At 33.9% G+C, this 16,557-nt stretch overlaps 1 protein-coding gene across 13 annotated transcripts in view; it reads right to left on the reverse strand.

The window, feature by feature from the left end:
• LOC105320499 (intermembrane lipid transfer protein VPS13A) overlaps positions 1-16,557 on the reverse strand; it is a 76,246-nt gene that overhangs the window by 22,706 nt on the left and 36,983 nt on the right. For 8 of the 13 annotated variants that reach the window (XM_066072236.1, XM_066072239.1, XM_066072234.1 and 5 more), the window contains 24 exons: positions 16,364-16,448; positions 15,884-16,053; positions 15,440-15,591; positions 15,011-15,111; positions 14,122-14,393; positions 13,612-13,728; positions 13,077-13,235; positions 12,719-12,809; positions 12,310-12,482; positions 11,968-12,096; positions 11,240-11,456; positions 9,684-9,902; positions 9,252-9,305; positions 8,371-8,540; positions 8,068-8,136; positions 7,457-7,498; positions 6,525-6,628; positions 6,183-6,327; positions 5,668-5,745; positions 5,285-5,314; positions 4,193-4,273; positions 3,891-4,078; positions 3,336-3,447; positions 2,845-2,979 (listed from right to left, as the gene is read on the reverse strand). In XM_066072236.1, the coding sequence (XP_065928308.1) occupies positions 2,845-2,979; positions 3,336-3,447; positions 3,891-4,078; positions 4,193-4,273; positions 5,285-5,314; positions 5,668-5,745; positions 6,183-6,327; positions 6,525-6,628; positions 7,457-7,498; positions 8,068-8,136; positions 8,371-8,540; positions 9,252-9,305; positions 9,684-9,902; positions 11,240-11,456; positions 11,968-12,096; positions 12,310-12,482; positions 12,719-12,809; positions 13,077-13,235; positions 13,612-13,728; positions 14,122-14,393; positions 15,011-15,111; positions 15,440-15,591; positions 15,884-16,053; positions 16,364-16,448 (3,093 nt within the window). The remainder of the gene's footprint in view (positions 1-2,844; positions 2,980-3,335; positions 3,448-3,890; positions 4,079-4,192; positions 4,274-5,284; positions 5,315-5,667; positions 5,746-6,182; positions 6,328-6,524; positions 6,629-7,456; positions 7,499-8,067; positions 8,137-8,370; positions 8,541-9,251; positions 9,306-9,683; positions 9,903-11,239; positions 11,457-11,967; positions 12,097-12,309; positions 12,483-12,718; positions 12,810-13,076; positions 13,236-13,611; positions 13,729-14,121; positions 14,394-15,010; positions 15,112-15,439; positions 15,592-15,883; positions 16,054-16,363; positions 16,449-16,557) is intronic. The other 5 variants (XM_066072235.1, XM_066072241.1, XM_066072240.1 and 2 more) reach the window with 5 other exon arrangements.

A 16,557-nucleotide genomic window follows, 5' to 3' on the forward strand; every position in this document is an offset into this window, starting at 1 on the left:
TGTTAATACAAGTATATGTGTCAACCTGACAATTTATTGATTAAGCGTGAATATATATTCATAAAGACTACTGGTACTGAGTGAATAATTATGTGGCGAGGAGAAGGGAGTACTTATTATTTACTGGTCACTGACAGTTAAATTACATTCAAATTGATACTTTCTAAATTGTTACTTCTCAACACAAGATCAACTAAAATTATACAAAATGAAATTATATTAAGTCTACTTTGTTTTTACCTATAATTCACAAACTTTGTAATAATTAACGTTAAATCAGTTGGCAAAATCTAGATACCTCTACCAAGAAAATATGTGTTGGTATAAAAAAAACAACCAAAAAAAACTAGAACTGTCCTAATGGGACTTATACCCCCGCTAGGCTAATTTCAAATGGGACAAATAATTGAATTGAATAATAATTAAGGTTTGGAACACATAAAAAAAAAAATTCTAGAATTGTAAAAAAAAAAAAAATAGTTAACAAAGAAAAATCAAAATTGTCAGAATTTCACTGTAAATACATATCTATAACAGTAATACATTTACAAATGTATGTATTTGATGATATATTTTTTTAATTTAATTGATTTAAAGAAAAACCAACAAAATGACAAAAACCCCTCCCTTTGCAGTGAATAGAAATACCGGTAGCCAAGCAATGCTCTTCTGTTGATAAAACTTTCAATATCTTTCTTATAAGAGTCTTGACAGATGCAATTAGTTGTTTCAAATTTTCCTCACTTTCTCCTATGGCACAATTGAACTCCATATCAGAAAATTGATCCCATAGGACTATGATTTTCTTTGATGAGCTTGTTAAATTTAATAAACTCCCAAAACATTACCATAATTACCATACTATGTAAAAATATGTAAAAAAGAAAATTTAATATTACTAACAATTTTAAATTGCCAAAACACTACAATCATATCAGTAATTTTGAATTTCATTTAAATTAATGCCCAATAGGGTCACTTCATCAAATTACTTGACAAATAAATTTAAACAACCTCTAAAAATAGTTTAACTTCTTTATTAATAATTATATTATTTATTTCCTTATAATGATAGACCTTTTGGTTTACATGAAACAGTTTTAAAATAGCCCCAAAACCATCACCCATTTTACAGATTATCAATTTCCCCTAAACACATGCTCCATCTGAACCATGCAGATAATGGCTCCCTTGGGACAAATGAATTCAGCCACACTTGTCTTTGATGTTCTCATTAGCTCCTAAGAATTTATCATTGACAAACAAAAACTTTGCATTGTCAGTTGATAGAATACTTAAAAAAAATAATTTTTTTTTTATTAATTAAGACATAAAGACAAAAAACTCCATCTGGATGTATTTATATAAATATAATTTAGAGTGTTTTCTATTAATTAATTAATAAAATCTGTAAGGATTACCTCCCTTACTTTTCAACATTAGTGTACAATATATAGAATAAGGAAAATGAAAAATGTCATAAAATCATTAAATCTTGTCTGATCTTAAAAAAAATTGCAGGTGCACATCTTCAGATGGTGTTCAACATATGTACAAATTTTCAAACTGTTCCATGCAGTAATAAAAAATTCTATAGGGGGGACAAAGTTGCGTCTACAGACAGACGGACAGACGGACAGACGGACAGACAGACAGACGGACAGACGGACAGGGTGAAACCAATATACCCCCCTAAACTTCGTTTGCGGGGGTATAAAAAAAGAACTAAACAAGTCATGCTCATTCATTGAACTGAATCCAAAATAATTCCTAGAGATACTTAGATAATTCCTAGAGATACTTAGGATTAATGCAATAGAATGATTGATACACAAGTTTTCTGACTCAATCCTTCTATGTCTAAAAATGACTATGTAGTGTCTATAAAAGCCATTAAAATAAGCACAGGGAAATGTATGGCATACATTCACTCCTCTAAACATTAAACCATACTTACAGATTTCTGAAAACAAGTGCAAACAAAATAAAACTGTATCAATAGAAAATTAGCATATATTATATTATGAAGAAAATATGAATCTGTACTTATTTATTCAACTCATATTTCATAAAATAAACTAAAATGACACTAAATCTGCACTCCAAATAAATTTTCAACATCTTTACAAATTTTTCAGTGAAAGTCTATTGGCTAGACTGATGTTAGAAATGTGAGTACCTAGTAAGTACTCCACTGTTTTGTATCAAATCTAGAGTCTCAGAATATTCTGAGACTCTAGATTATTTGACTTTTTAAGTCTTTTAGTTTATGACAAGATTCTGAAGTCATTATCCACTTTTTTGAATTATCAGGAATTAAAACATGACAATAAAACCATTACAATGATGCAGAAGTTTGTTTCTTCCAATCTAGCTAGTATGCAAAATAGATCACTTTTCCAACAAGCTTAATAGTTAAGCAACTACATGCTATGTGCACATACTCTACAGGATCATTAAACAAATTTTCCTTAGCATGTGTTAATATTGTTTTTGTCTAATCAATTCATTTGTGTATCCTAAATAAGTTGTCATTAGAGACTGTATATACATAAAAAAGTGAAAATAAATACATGTAGTGTGCAATGCTACCTCTTTTTGGGGTTTAAATCTCAAAGTCCCTATTTTTTACCACCAAAGGCTATTAACATGATTGTATTGAAAGCAATAAAATTTTTGATAATTTCTTAAATCATAATAAATCATGTATGATATCAATGTAATGTACAACTTATTATTTCTGTTGCGTTTAGTAATTACATGCATAATAGATCCTGCTGCTTTCAGTTTAAATATGTCAATGCATTAGCTCCATCTATGCTGTTACAAGGAGAGACAACTTACCTCCAGGGAATATTGTATGTTGTAGGGGAGGTAATTGTGAAGGATGACCGGGGGACTGAGGGTTAGCTGGTAGTAGGGGACCCCTGCAGGTACAGCTTGTGGGGGGACCAGTTTACTGCCCTCTGCCCAAATGACCTTCAGGTAGAAAATGATTTTAAAGATAATGTGAAAAAAAACTTGATAAATTATCATCATGAATAAAAAACTATCATAAGGCTTGAATATTCAAAGTATAACTATAGCATTTTTCATCTTGATTGCTTTAGTTCAATAAAAGACATTTCACCGTGCTGCTATTTGTATTATAATAATTTACAAGAAGAATAAATTATCTGAGTGTATAGTATCTAAAATTATCTCGATGATTTATCAAAAACCACTGGTTGTGATTACACATGTACAACAGTTCATATCGTATTTAACCCTATTTTTCTTTTTTCATTTCAATGTGCAGAAAATGTTCAATTTATAAACAACAATTGTCCTCTCACCATGAAATAGAAAGGCTCAGTGTCAGCCTCTGCTAGAGGACAGCTGAAGACCTTGGATTTGTCCCGACCCTGGAAGTCCTTCCACCAAATCCCGTCACTGGTCATCTTGTAACTGCAATATCATCAGAAACAATTATATCTAAAACTGTGCAGGCAAAACTCAAATTTTACACTTAATATTCAGGAAAAAGAATTATTAAAAGATTCCACATATGATTAAATAAAGGTACATAAGTTTCTCAGGAGAAAATATATTGCTGCAGACAGGTATTTCTTTTCATCCTTTTTGAAAAATTTGCAATGGGGGAATAATTCAATGTTCCTTTCATTACTTGAAAAATGGCACAAAAATTAATCAGCTTGAGATCAAAAAGAATATTAATTGTTTAAGCCTAAAGTGATTTTTTCATGTTTCAGCTCTGAATGGCCATATAATTTTGCGTCTAACCCACAATTTTACATGAAAATACATGTATTGTACTTCCTTGCATGACAAAAACATTCAGTTAAAGAATCATGGAAACAAAACTTCAAAATTCCAGACGCTCCATGTACCTGCTGTCAGAGGGAGCCATGAACAGAGGAAGATGGAAGGCTACGAATAGTGGAACATCGTACACATCTCCTGTTGCCAAGGTAACCAGCTTAACAAACTCTTCTGTGTCACTCTCCACGGTCTGGTAAACCTTCAAGTCCTTGGTTTTACAGAAAACGTCCATAGACCATCCCAAGTTGTTCTTGATCTGTTAAACATAGATGGACTGTGTTTTTTAATCGATTCAATTATGTTTTAAGTGAGAATATTTGAATTTGTTGTCTATTACAACTTTCTACCCCTTCACTCCTTTCTCACTGACCTGAAGGGGCGACAGGAAATTTATGACCTTCCTTCCATGCCATACATCAATGTCCAGCAGGTACCAGTACTTTGTCTTGTTCTGAAATAAAGCCAAACCTCATCGTTTGATTATTGCAGCCATAGATCTACAAAATAGACCAAAGTCACTGAAAAGATCTGGCCCCGGGGCCATAAAACTTAGACGAGCTCACTTTTGATCTCAGTCTCACTTTTCCACTATATGTTCCTTTTGTAAAAGTGAGACTTAGATCAAAAGTGAGCTCGTCTAAGTTTTATGGCCCCGGGGCCTGTTCTAACCATGCTTGTCCATGCATCTCTCTACATCACCAATGATTATGATTTACAAACAACAGTGATTATAATGATGCATAATATCCTTTTATAAACAGACTGATCAGGAAAGGTTTTAGCACACTAGCAGGTATACTGATGGAAATTGATGGATAATGCACCTTATACACACTTAATGTCTGCTTGCTGGTTTTGCCAGTTAAGCTATCTCATTGTCTTGCCAAGATGATTTAATTTTTCCATTTCTCTCCATGTCATGCTAAATATGTGTTCCAAATACCGTAAAAACAACTTTTATTTGTGACAACTTTATTTTGCAATTAAAATTTACCCGAGAGATAAACTTGGTTTGCAGCAACTTTTTTTGGCAATCAAGCTTAAGATTTTAAAAATAATACACCATAAACATGAACTGTGAGGACTGGTTTGCTGTGAGAAGTATTTGCGATAATGAGGCTCTTGCAAACTTCACGAAAATTTCTCACACGCAAATAATTTTATAAAGTATTTTTAAAGTAATTTTAAAGATGGAGTTTTGAATATCATACTGAATACATCCAAGAACTTTACACATCATGTTATTAAAGTCTTTTGTAGTTTTAGCAAATGTTTGTAATATTTTTACCTTCCTGTGGCCGATTTACTGTAAATCATATCATTTTTGGGGAATTTTTTTTTCAATGAATCTGAACCAAAATGAATCAAGGTTTTGGATTTGTACATATTTCATGCATGAACATACATAATATGTACACAAACCCACAAAGCAATGCAGTAATTAAATCAAAGTGTTCATTACCAGTTGTTTGACTTCTGTACCGTCCTCTGGCTGTTATGAAACAAAAGAACATCAAATATCTAGTAAAAGCTTCATATTATGGTAGAAGTTTAGGAACAATGAACAATGTGATGAAATGAGTGAACTGACAATGATGTTTTGATTGATTCTGATTATGAGGCATTTTATTGAAAGTCATGATCGTGATGAATTGACAGATTTTGACAAATTTGATTGAAAGTAATGTTGAATTATTAATTATAATGAATTTGACACATTTGATGAACAGTAAGACATGATAAACTGACAGAATGTGAGATGAACTGAATGAATTTGACACTCCTGATGAAAAGTAAGCTGTGATGACTTGAATGATTTGTGACACATTTGATTGACAGCCTCACCTTGTGTGGGAGCAGAGGCATCAGCTGTCGACAGGCTCTTCTGTGAGAAACTGTTGAGGAGAGGTGGAAGCCATCCACCTGAAGAAACAAAGTTCATATACATGTATCATACTCATTAATTTATAATTATAATTATGATCCACGAGTACACTGTAGTTTCAAACTAACATTAGCCTATTCAGTTTCAGATAAACAGTTTTGTCTGTTACCGCATACAACTGAGTTGATAAAGGTAAGTAACAATATATAACATGAAATTGCACTGACTTGCAGCTTAACTTGATCAGACTTACATGTACATAGATAAATTGTGATTTCAACTTGTGCTTGAGTTGAACAGAATTATTTGTTTACCATTGTGTATATTTGTCTTATAACTTGTGCTTGAATTGATCACTTATTTGTTTGCTATTGTGTATATTTGTCTTACAATTTGTGCTTGAATTGATCAGACTTATTTGTTTGCAATTTCATCAATTTGTCATACAACTTGTGCTCGAGTTGACAATACTTACATGGAGTCTGAACCTGTTGAGGCTGAGTTGCTGACCAGACAGGTAATCCTCATCATTGTCAAACACATATGCCCCCGCAGACACTGCCATGTGGCCCACCCGACCCAGAATGCTGGAAATCAAGCCGTCTGCTTCATCCGTCTCACTGTCAGCACGTAATGATGTTAATTATACTCATCATAATTTCCAACATCATCAAATTTACTAATTAAAGTCAGTATCATGATGATAAAGCATTCTCTCTAGAGACCATGTAACATACTGAATAATGAAAGTAGGATTTTTTCCTTCCTTAGTAAATGAAATAAAGTGAAGATTGACATGAATGTCGTCAACACTGACCTTTTCACATTGACCTCGCTAGAATCGACCGTGTCAAAGTCGCATGGCTGAGGACTCTCCCCATCTTTGTATAGCTTACATCCTCCAATGTTTTCCTCATGAACCTGTATTTAAATAGATTTAACAAAATTTGTTTTGTCAATGAGTAAAAACTCTACCAACTTGAGAAATTGTAAATAACAAAATTCTTCAACTTGGGTGATAGCATGACTGTACAAATCATTTAATGATCAATAGTTAGTATCCTGAATTATCGTGACTTTTCCTGAATTATCACATATAAAGAATGATCATTCTTTTTTTTTTTTTTAGATAAAATGTATGTCTATGCATTACATTTGTTTCTACTCTGTCTTTGCAGTCAGTTCTACCATACCTAATTACTAATGGATGACTTACATTGATATGGGCTAAATAGCAAACCAGACTCATATTAACATCAGGATAGAGAGTTACCTACCTTGATATCAGGATGAAGAGTTACCTACCTTGATATCAGGATGGAGAGCTAACTACCTTGACATCAGGATGGAGAGTTACCTACCTTGATATCCAGATGGAGAGCTACCTACCTTGATATCAGTATAGAGAGTTACTAATCCTGATATGGTGTCATCAGGATAGAAATTTACCTAATAGACCTTGATATCAGGATGAAGAGCTACCTACCTTGATATCAGGATGGAGAGTTGCCTACCTTGATATCAGGATGGGGAGTTACCTACCTTGACATCAGGGTGGAGAGTTACCTACCTTGATATCAGTATAGAGAGGTACTAACCCTGATATGGTGTTATCAGGATAGAAATTTACCTACCTTGATATCAGGATGGAGAGTTACCTAGTACCTTGATATCAGGATGGAGAGTTACTTACCTTGACATCAGGATGGAGAGTTACATACCTTGACATCAGGATGGAGAGTTACCTACCTTGATATCAGGATGGAGAGTTACAGAAGCATTGACACCAAGCTAAAAAGAGGAGAAAATTAAAGGTTATTTACAAGTGCACTCTTACATAGATTATACAGTCAATGATGATTAAAAAAACAACTTATTACAATCCCATGGCTACATTTCTACAAAATTTCTACAAAATGTAAACAGTATATGATTTCGTATAGTCATTGAGAACTAAGTTTCAGGATAAATCCTAATTGCAAAACCTTGACATGTTTTTGTTGTGAATGTATAAATTGCAACAGTTTGAAATTTTCATGGAGAAGATCTTTACTTAGTGAATGGAAAAATTTTGTAATATTTCAGTAGGCTAGTAAGTTGTGTTCAATTCTTTTTGATCATAAAAATTCAAATTGTGTGTGATTTTTTTACCCATTGCAATCAAAAACATTTAGTCTAAAGCTATGAATAGGGAAATAACTCTGACTTGTAATATAAGAAAGCATGCCTCTATCTCATTATTTTCTTAATTTTGGCACAAGAGATGACAATGGCTTTAGAACAGTTAAAAAATATTAAAATAGCTATAAGAGTAACAGACAAAATTTACATAATTATAAATAATTATTGTTGATATTGACCTTGTTGAAGATTTGCAGTGCTGGTAGATTCAGCGTATCCATTTCAAGAGACTCTGGCTTGGTCATTGCCTGTCCACACAGAGAGAGGTTATAAACTTAATAATGCATACTAATTCACAAAATAATAGGTTCCAAGACAATTCACAGTTAATCATAATTTCTAATAATTATGTAGATTTCTATAGATTTGCACTGAACATCATTTCTGCTGACTTAAAATTATCCCACGGATTACGTAAATATGGATGGCCATTAATGTTACTGTAATTAAAATGATACAAGACTTGGAATTAGTACACTTGCCTTGTTGATGTCGGTGAGTACATTTATGGCCCGTGGGGTCACGTTGAGCAGTAGCTGGTCCTGGGAGGCCATGATGAAGTAGTAGGACTGGGGGACATCCTCTCCCGGCTCCGCCTCCTCTATGGTGTCCTGTTCAGACACAAGCAATGGGGCATCCACCTCATCCTGGTCTACAAAACCAGTGTACTGTGTCAGCATCAAAATGTCGGCCTTTCAACTGATCAGTTTTTTTTTAAAGTAAAATTTCACTCTAAATTGAAAAGCTGGTAGAACTACACAAAATTTTATTTTGAAATTAAACATCATTCTCTATGTTGTACAAGATTTCATCAATTTAGTTTAAGATATTCGAATGTAAATTTTGTTTAGCTGAAGGCTTATTTTTACATTCAATTTATTCTAATGCATTAAGTGTTTAAGAATAAGTGCAAATTCTAATACTTTATAAAATAATATTGAATTCTAATACAAACAGGCAAATAAATGCTATATATCATCATAAAAAATTCAAATTGAGTAATATCATAATATGATATATACATTATTTTTTGTTCATTCAGTTGAAAGTACATACACTATACTTATTTTTCTGAATACACACGCATATGTATTAATAACAATTAAACTAATTGTGTTTATCATCAGATTGAATGTAAAGATGATTTGAAATGTTAATTTATAGAACTGATAACTTAAACTCTGCCTCCTTCTCACACTTGTCAGAGGCTCTATAACTTCTACATGTAGTTTACAGGATTTTGTCAGACTTTTCTTTTAAAGAGCTTGATCAATTAAACTTTAGAATTTAAAATATTACTAAGTCTTAATGATGATGACATGAAAATAAGACATAAAACCAGATGAAATGAAGAAGAAATGACCTTCGCTGTGAGGAGTGAAGCAAGAGCACAAAGGACAGGAAGTAACTCTTCTGTCTGAAAACAACAAAAGGTACACCAAGGATAAAATGAAAGGAAAATTCAAACTCATGAACATTGTGAAAGAGAATAAAAACAATACAACTCTAGCATCATAATGCAACATTCATGCTAAAAACAAAGACCCAATATTTCCATCCTGTTATTCCTAGAAAAAACAGAAAGGATTGTCTTATATATTCACATATTAACCATTCCTGGTGAAGCCAACAAAATAATGAGTCAGTTAGAATGAAAACAAAAAATTCTAATCAAGGCTTAATCTGCTTTAAAATAAAAACATCCCATCAGTGCATAAAACAAAGCAAAGCTAGTTAAAGGAAGGTGGACAACATGCATGCATAAGCATTCTTCTGAAAACACCAATGGCTTTACCCCTGCCAGCTTGCATGGGTCCCTTAGGGGTTAGAAACACGGGTTTATCCAGGGAGGGATCAAACAGTTCATCGTTATCATCCGTGTCACTGATATCCGCGTCCTCGCTACTGTCATCATCAGAGAAAATCCCCCCGAGTTTGTTAGTAATGCTCTGTATTAGTCCGTCGGGTTCGGTGTCCGATTCCCCCTGTATGCTGGCTTGATGGCTGAGCGATTCTGTAAAACCAGACACTATCTGACTACCAGAGTCCAAGCGGCTACCTTCACCACTCGCTCTATACATTAAACCAATCTCACTAGCTTTGTCCCTAGTACGGGAATTCATGAATCTGAATCTTTCTAATACGGAATAATTTTTACAGCTCCCTCTTTATATAAAGTCATTCTTCTTGTAAGCTTTGCCCTTGCAATCACTATACCACCATTTAGCCTACACGGTTACATGGATATCAAGCTATCTTGATAAAGCAGTTTTGAAAATGATGACTATGTAAAGCTCGGAAAAACCCTTACAAAAAACTTGCTAAAATTTTTCTTCTTACATGTAGAGTATATTGTACATATTAATGTGTTTAAAAACACTTAAACTATGTTTTAACATGGTTATGCAAATTCTCTCGTCAAAAGATGTATTATTGACTGTAAAATTGATTATCTATTCAATTTGGTAGTTTCTTTGAAAAGAACACATATAACTGAACACATCTGACTATGTATAGTACTTAATCCTCATTTTGGATTGTAAATAGCTACTGTAACATCGTCACTGCTATCAGACTCATTAGACACAGCTATGTCATTCTGTTACTTCACCAAAAGAAAGACAAAAATTCACAAATGCAACATGTTATCATGATAATGGCATTATGGCATATATACTTTAAAAAATGCTGAAAAGTCATATATCAACCAATTTGAAATTCAAGATAACTGCCTCAGGAATGAGGATATTTTCCTTTGAAAGATTTTGTAGATAGCTTTAGTCTCATCAAAGCGCCATTGCTCTGCCATGCTTGTATTGCACTTAACAGCAGCTATGTCTTTCTAGCACACTACCACCATGAATTCCTGATGATCCTTAACTTTGATATGTACCAGGTATATAAATGATAAATAGTTTTAATTTGATTTAAGGGATTCTACTATCACGTTAATAAAAGCAGCACTTTCTATGGGCTTAAGCAGATGGGGATACAGAGTCAACCTGGTTCAAACTTAAGTCCATGAAACTACCATGCAAATACAAGTGTATATTGTTCATTAGCTATAAAATTGGTGTATTTTATATAATCAATACGATATCAACTTTAATTTTGGTTTTGTCTAAATTGAAGCATTAGACATACAATAACCTGATTATACATTTATATAAGAATTCTATATTCAGATTTAGTCTTAATTAGAAGAGATTGGAAAATGAATTATTATAATTGAATACTATGACTACATGTACATGTACATTATGACTGAACACTTCATAAATTAGATTTGTTTTAGAAGGGAAATAAACCATAAACAGATATTACTTCCATTTCATTGGCTGACAGACTCACCATGACTGCGCTCACTGGCCAGACGAGACGCCCTGCCGTTCAGTTTCGGTCGTAGGACGGTCATTTCCGTGGACCCATCTGTCTCGGATTCTGAGGTGCTAGATCGCCTCTGACTCTTGTGTAGCAGGTGCTGAACATCGTTTCTTAGACAGTCCTCCATGTTGAAATTTTCTTGGACATGGTTAAAAGCCATGGGATAGCTTCTACCTTTCACAATCTGTAAATTTTAATTTCAAAATAATGTAAATGTTCAATATCAAGATATTAAAACTAAGCCAAGCTGTACTAAATTAATAAATAATGACTACTTGCCAAAAAATGTCAAATCTCTTCACTATATGCATGTTTTGCAATCTGCTAGTCACATCATTGGTACACAGTGTATTTAAATTTTAAGTCTGATATTTGAAAGTTAAAAATTAATTGAAAGATTAATTGAAAGATTGGGAGTTAGACTTATAGGTGAAACTTACTGTCATGCATTTTCCAAGAGCAGTTAATATGTCTTTAATATCTTAGATGTGTTTATGAGTCATTTGTCACATTTAAAATTCAAATTTTAACAAAATTAGTCCGCATCTTGAATAAAAAAAGAATACAAATCAATTAATTTAAAATTTTTTTAAATCAAGAGTTTGGTTTTACTTCTCGTCATCTAGACAATTTAACAAGTTCAAATTCTACCTGTGGAAATAAAACACACAATACAGTATAGAGTTTTAAAGTACCTTGATGACAGCCCACCAGGGTCTGTACACCCCCACTGTCTCACACACTGGCTCTATGAGGGGTTCCCACACACTCAGCCGCTCGTTGAAGTATGACGCCTTCAACTCAACATCAGCCTTCATGTGTAACTACAGCACAAATTAACATTTTAAAATCTGAATTGGTTTTAAGTTTATCAAAAATATTTCAAACAAAACCCCAACTGGACAAAAATTATATTATAATTTCATGAATTCGAATATGTAAGTCAATATATCTGGTGTCACTCAATCAGTTGTTCAGATATTGATAGATATATATCAGAATCTGAATGGAGGTGATTCAATAAAACCAGAACAAACCTGTCTGGACCAGTCTTGGATGGTGGTTTCCACAGAGCAGAACAGATGGAGTAGATCCACGTGATGATCCAGATTCCGGATCCGGAAGTAAACGTTGATCTTCTCCAATGTGGCCACCAGCGTCTCCGACGGAGCTCTCCTCTGGGCAAGCGGGTTTGTGGGCTTCTCTGGGTCTGTACACAGGTTTTGAGAAAATAAAAACAGGTTCAAACATGTATAAGCAATTGATATTTTATGTTAACAAAAAATTTACAAGTTATCTTCATAAATTATCAATACTACAACTTCAAACTATTTTTTGCAAGAAAGTGATGTTACAACAAACTAAAACCTTTCTCAAGTAACTTTTCTTTTAGGAGAGTAAGGGGGTGGAGTTGGGTGGAGTGGGGGATAACTCTTCTGCTGTTACCTATTTTTTCTATCCACTTCTTGGCGGAGGTCTTGTGGATGCTCCACAGATTGGTCAGAGTTATCTTCTCCTTCTTGTCCTTGTCTTCTCCCTGCTCACCAAAGTAAAACAACCAAACAGTCTGAGATAGTAGAAAAGGTCAAAGAAGGTCAGAGAAGGTCAGAGGTCACCTGGCAAGAATGTCGGATCATGGTAACACATGTAGCTACCTCCTTTTTTCCAAGTTAATGTACATTGTTAAACTGTTAAAACATCTGACTTAAGGCTTCATGTTCTTAATTGAAATGAAAAATTGACAAGACATAATAAATAAAGATCTGCCCCTCAGGAGTCTCTCTACAATAAGACTTTGCTATACCTGCAAATCCTCTTCTGATGTCAACATCTTGGAGACGTCATAACACAGGTGGATGACCTGTGGCGACACATACACCTCAAGGTCAGACAGCAACACCTGGTGGTGGGCGTGGTTGTTGCTGACGCGACGCTCCATCTCCACCTGACACGGCTCAATGACCTGTAGGACAAAGAAAGTCAAGGTCATACGGAAATGATGATCAGCAGGATATCAAATCAGTCCTTAAAGCTATCAATGAATTTTTTGTTCTGTGGGTGCTACAGGGCTAAGGTATGTAACATAAATAAACTGCATAATCACATCAGACTCTATTGTCATATTATGTTTAATAGTTAAATCACATTTACTACAAATTAAATAAAATTTTATACTACTTTGTAATGATTAATTATTATGATGAGTATTCAATTATTATATCTAAGTTTCATTTCATGAAGTTGGAAATTAACAAAAAAATTCTATAGAAAATTTCTTTATCCATAATTTTCCATGAATTTCTTTTGATTGATTGATTAAGCAGTCATCTGTGACTGACCCACTGTTTGGAGGTCGTCCGTATCCCCATCCTTGAACTGTACATCTTTAGCTCCTTGACCTTTGCCCCCAGCTTCTGTTCCAAGCTATCATTCCTCATGTTAAATTCTATGTCAGCCTACAACAAAATAGTAGCAACTCTATTTACATAGCAATTTGTTTAACAATGAAAATGCACTGTAGAGTAACAATAACTGACAAATTTCAATAGATAACTAAGTCTATAAAGCTGCAACCATTAAACCTGTTTAAAATTGTGAGCCCGTTAAATCCTGCATCAGTTTGATTCAAGTCAGAAATTTCAGACAGAATACTGAATTTGATCTTGTATTTGAAAATTGTTTAATATCTAATGAGTTGTTACTTTGAGACACACAAATCTATTAACCAAGATTTTTTCTGTATATTAAAAATAATTAAATGAATTTCTAGATGGCTTCTTCACAATGTACAAGTGCTCTATAACTTTGCAATGATAAAACCAGAACAAGCTTTAGAGTGGGTGACTTACACCCAGGACTAGTATCCTATCATCCGTCACCCCAGCACTTCCATGCAGAATGAACTCTGGCTGTTTGATGGTCCCATACAGAGTGAAAACCCCTGTGGGCTGGGGCTCGGGGGGAGGGGAGTCGATGACGTCCCCTCCCTCAGTACTGGTACTGTCCCGTGGGGTGGGGGTGGTGGGGTTGTCCTTCTCTAAGGCCTGCATGAAGAACTGGTACAGGGACTGGAGGTAGGGAATGTGGATGTTGACTGTTATCTTCTCCATCCGGATGTCAGCTGGAAGTACACAAAGAAAGCTACAGGCACATGTACATGAATATTGTACAATTGTCATTCTATCTCAATTAGCTGTCAATTAAAATCACTTTTTTTGTTGTAACGTCTTTTGTGACGAACTAAATATGTGAAATTATAATTAAAACCAACATTAATTGAATGCAGAATTATCATCTTTAATAATCTGCATATCAATCTTATTTTAATACATTCAATGTCATGTTTTACATATCATTTTTTCTTCAGCCAATAAACATGTTTTTATGGGTTTTTTTTAACTAAGTAAGATTTAGGGATATATACATATCACAATAAGTTAGACACAATAATGGTTGAACAAGACCATAATTATTACATATTACAATAAGTTAGACACAATAATGGTTGAACAAGGCCATAATTATTACATATTACAATAAGTTAGACACAATAATGGTTGAACAAGACCATAATTATTACATATTACAATAAGTTAGACACAATAATGGTTGAACAAGACCATAATTATTACATATTACAATAAGTTAGATACAATAATGGTTGAACAAGACCATAATTATTGCATATTACAATAAGTTAGACACAATAATGGTTGAACAAGACCATAATTATTCTACCTTCTTGGTTTCCATCCGTCTTTTCTTTGTAAATAACAGAAATCAAGGGAAGTAACTCTTCCTCTTGTTCATTGATTGTTTCCCTTACGCAGTCTATAATTCTGCAAGAAAAATAAGATACCAATTCCATTACAAATTACATAATTATTAATGCCAGGAGTACTTTTTAATAACTGTATCGATACCATTTTCATCCATAATGAGGAATTGCCTCACATCTAATCAAATAATCTGACTGGCTTACCTTTTTGATTGTCTCATCTTTCGTTTACAACGATATTCTTACATTTTGTTTACAATATGCGTCATACTTTTGTTTACAATTAGTCTTATCTTTTGTTTACAAAGATTGTTTTACCTTTTCTTTACAATGAAAGGTGACCTTTAGTTTACAAGGATTTTCTTACCTTTGTTAACAATGAGTTTTACCTTTTGTTTACGATGACACTGCTTGGTCTAGTGTCGTCCAATGACAGCGTCTGTAGTGACAGATTGACGTCCGTCCGGATGTCTCCGTCCGCCTGGGTGTTTAGACGCCCAACCAGTTTCCCAATCTCTACACGACTCAACACCGAGGGCTTCTAAACACCAAAAAATCAACAACACTGTGATTAATAGACAGATTATCATTCTTTATGGTATGACAACATAAAATCACATAACGCAGAGAGAGAGAGAGAGAGAGAGAGAGAGAGAGAGAGAGAGAGAGAGAGAGAGAGAGAGAGAAACTGACAAAGAAAAAGGGGAGAAATTGTTACAGTTATACTGTTTAAAAGATAAAAAAAGGGATTAGGAAAAGATTGATAGGAGGAGAAGTACACAAAGAGAGAAAGAAAAAGGGAGAGGACAAGAGGACATTAGTTGTCTGTTTACCACAGATCCATCCTGACCCTGCTTCTCTTCAAACAGCTGCACCACCAGCCCCTGGAAGGTCAGCACCGCGTTGTAGGGGGTGGTTGGGGCTGGGGCGGTGTCAGTTGTCTCAGGGGCAGTTAACTCCTCCTCATCTCTTGATTGATGGGGAGATAACTCTTGTTCTGTCACTGTCAAACAAAAATTACCATACTGTAACAGTTATATGGTTAATATATTGTTAAAAGTCTACAAAAGACCCATGGGCCACATCACTCACCTGAACAACAGTTTATTGTATCATTCTATTTCATTTTATAAAACATTTTCCCTATACAAACATATATTTCTATGTTAAAAATTGAACCCCTCTTGGGTTCAAAGTTTTAATGTTTTGTTTGATTTTAATGAGGTGCATCAACTCCACACAGATTTTGACACCAATGTACAGAAATCTCCAGTTTCATTATAGCAATCACACCGTACACCTTCCATACTGACCCTTGCTTGGTTTTGGTGCCCCTTCCTGAAAGTTCAGACTCATGACATCCATCACAAGTTTCAGATCAGACTGAAACATGTTAACCTACAAAAAAAGTTTTTAATTTTTGTTTTATAAAATCCTCTCATCAGTTATTTTATCTCACTACATGTACATACAAAACAACTAACAGAGACTGAGAATAGGAGTTCAA

Source organism: Magallana gigas, chromosome 9 (assembly GCF_963853765.1).
Source record: "Magallana gigas chromosome 9, xbMagGiga1.1, whole genome shotgun sequence".
In the NCBI taxonomy this organism is placed as follows: Eukaryota; Metazoa; Mollusca; class Bivalvia; order Ostreida; family Ostreidae; genus Magallana; species Magallana gigas.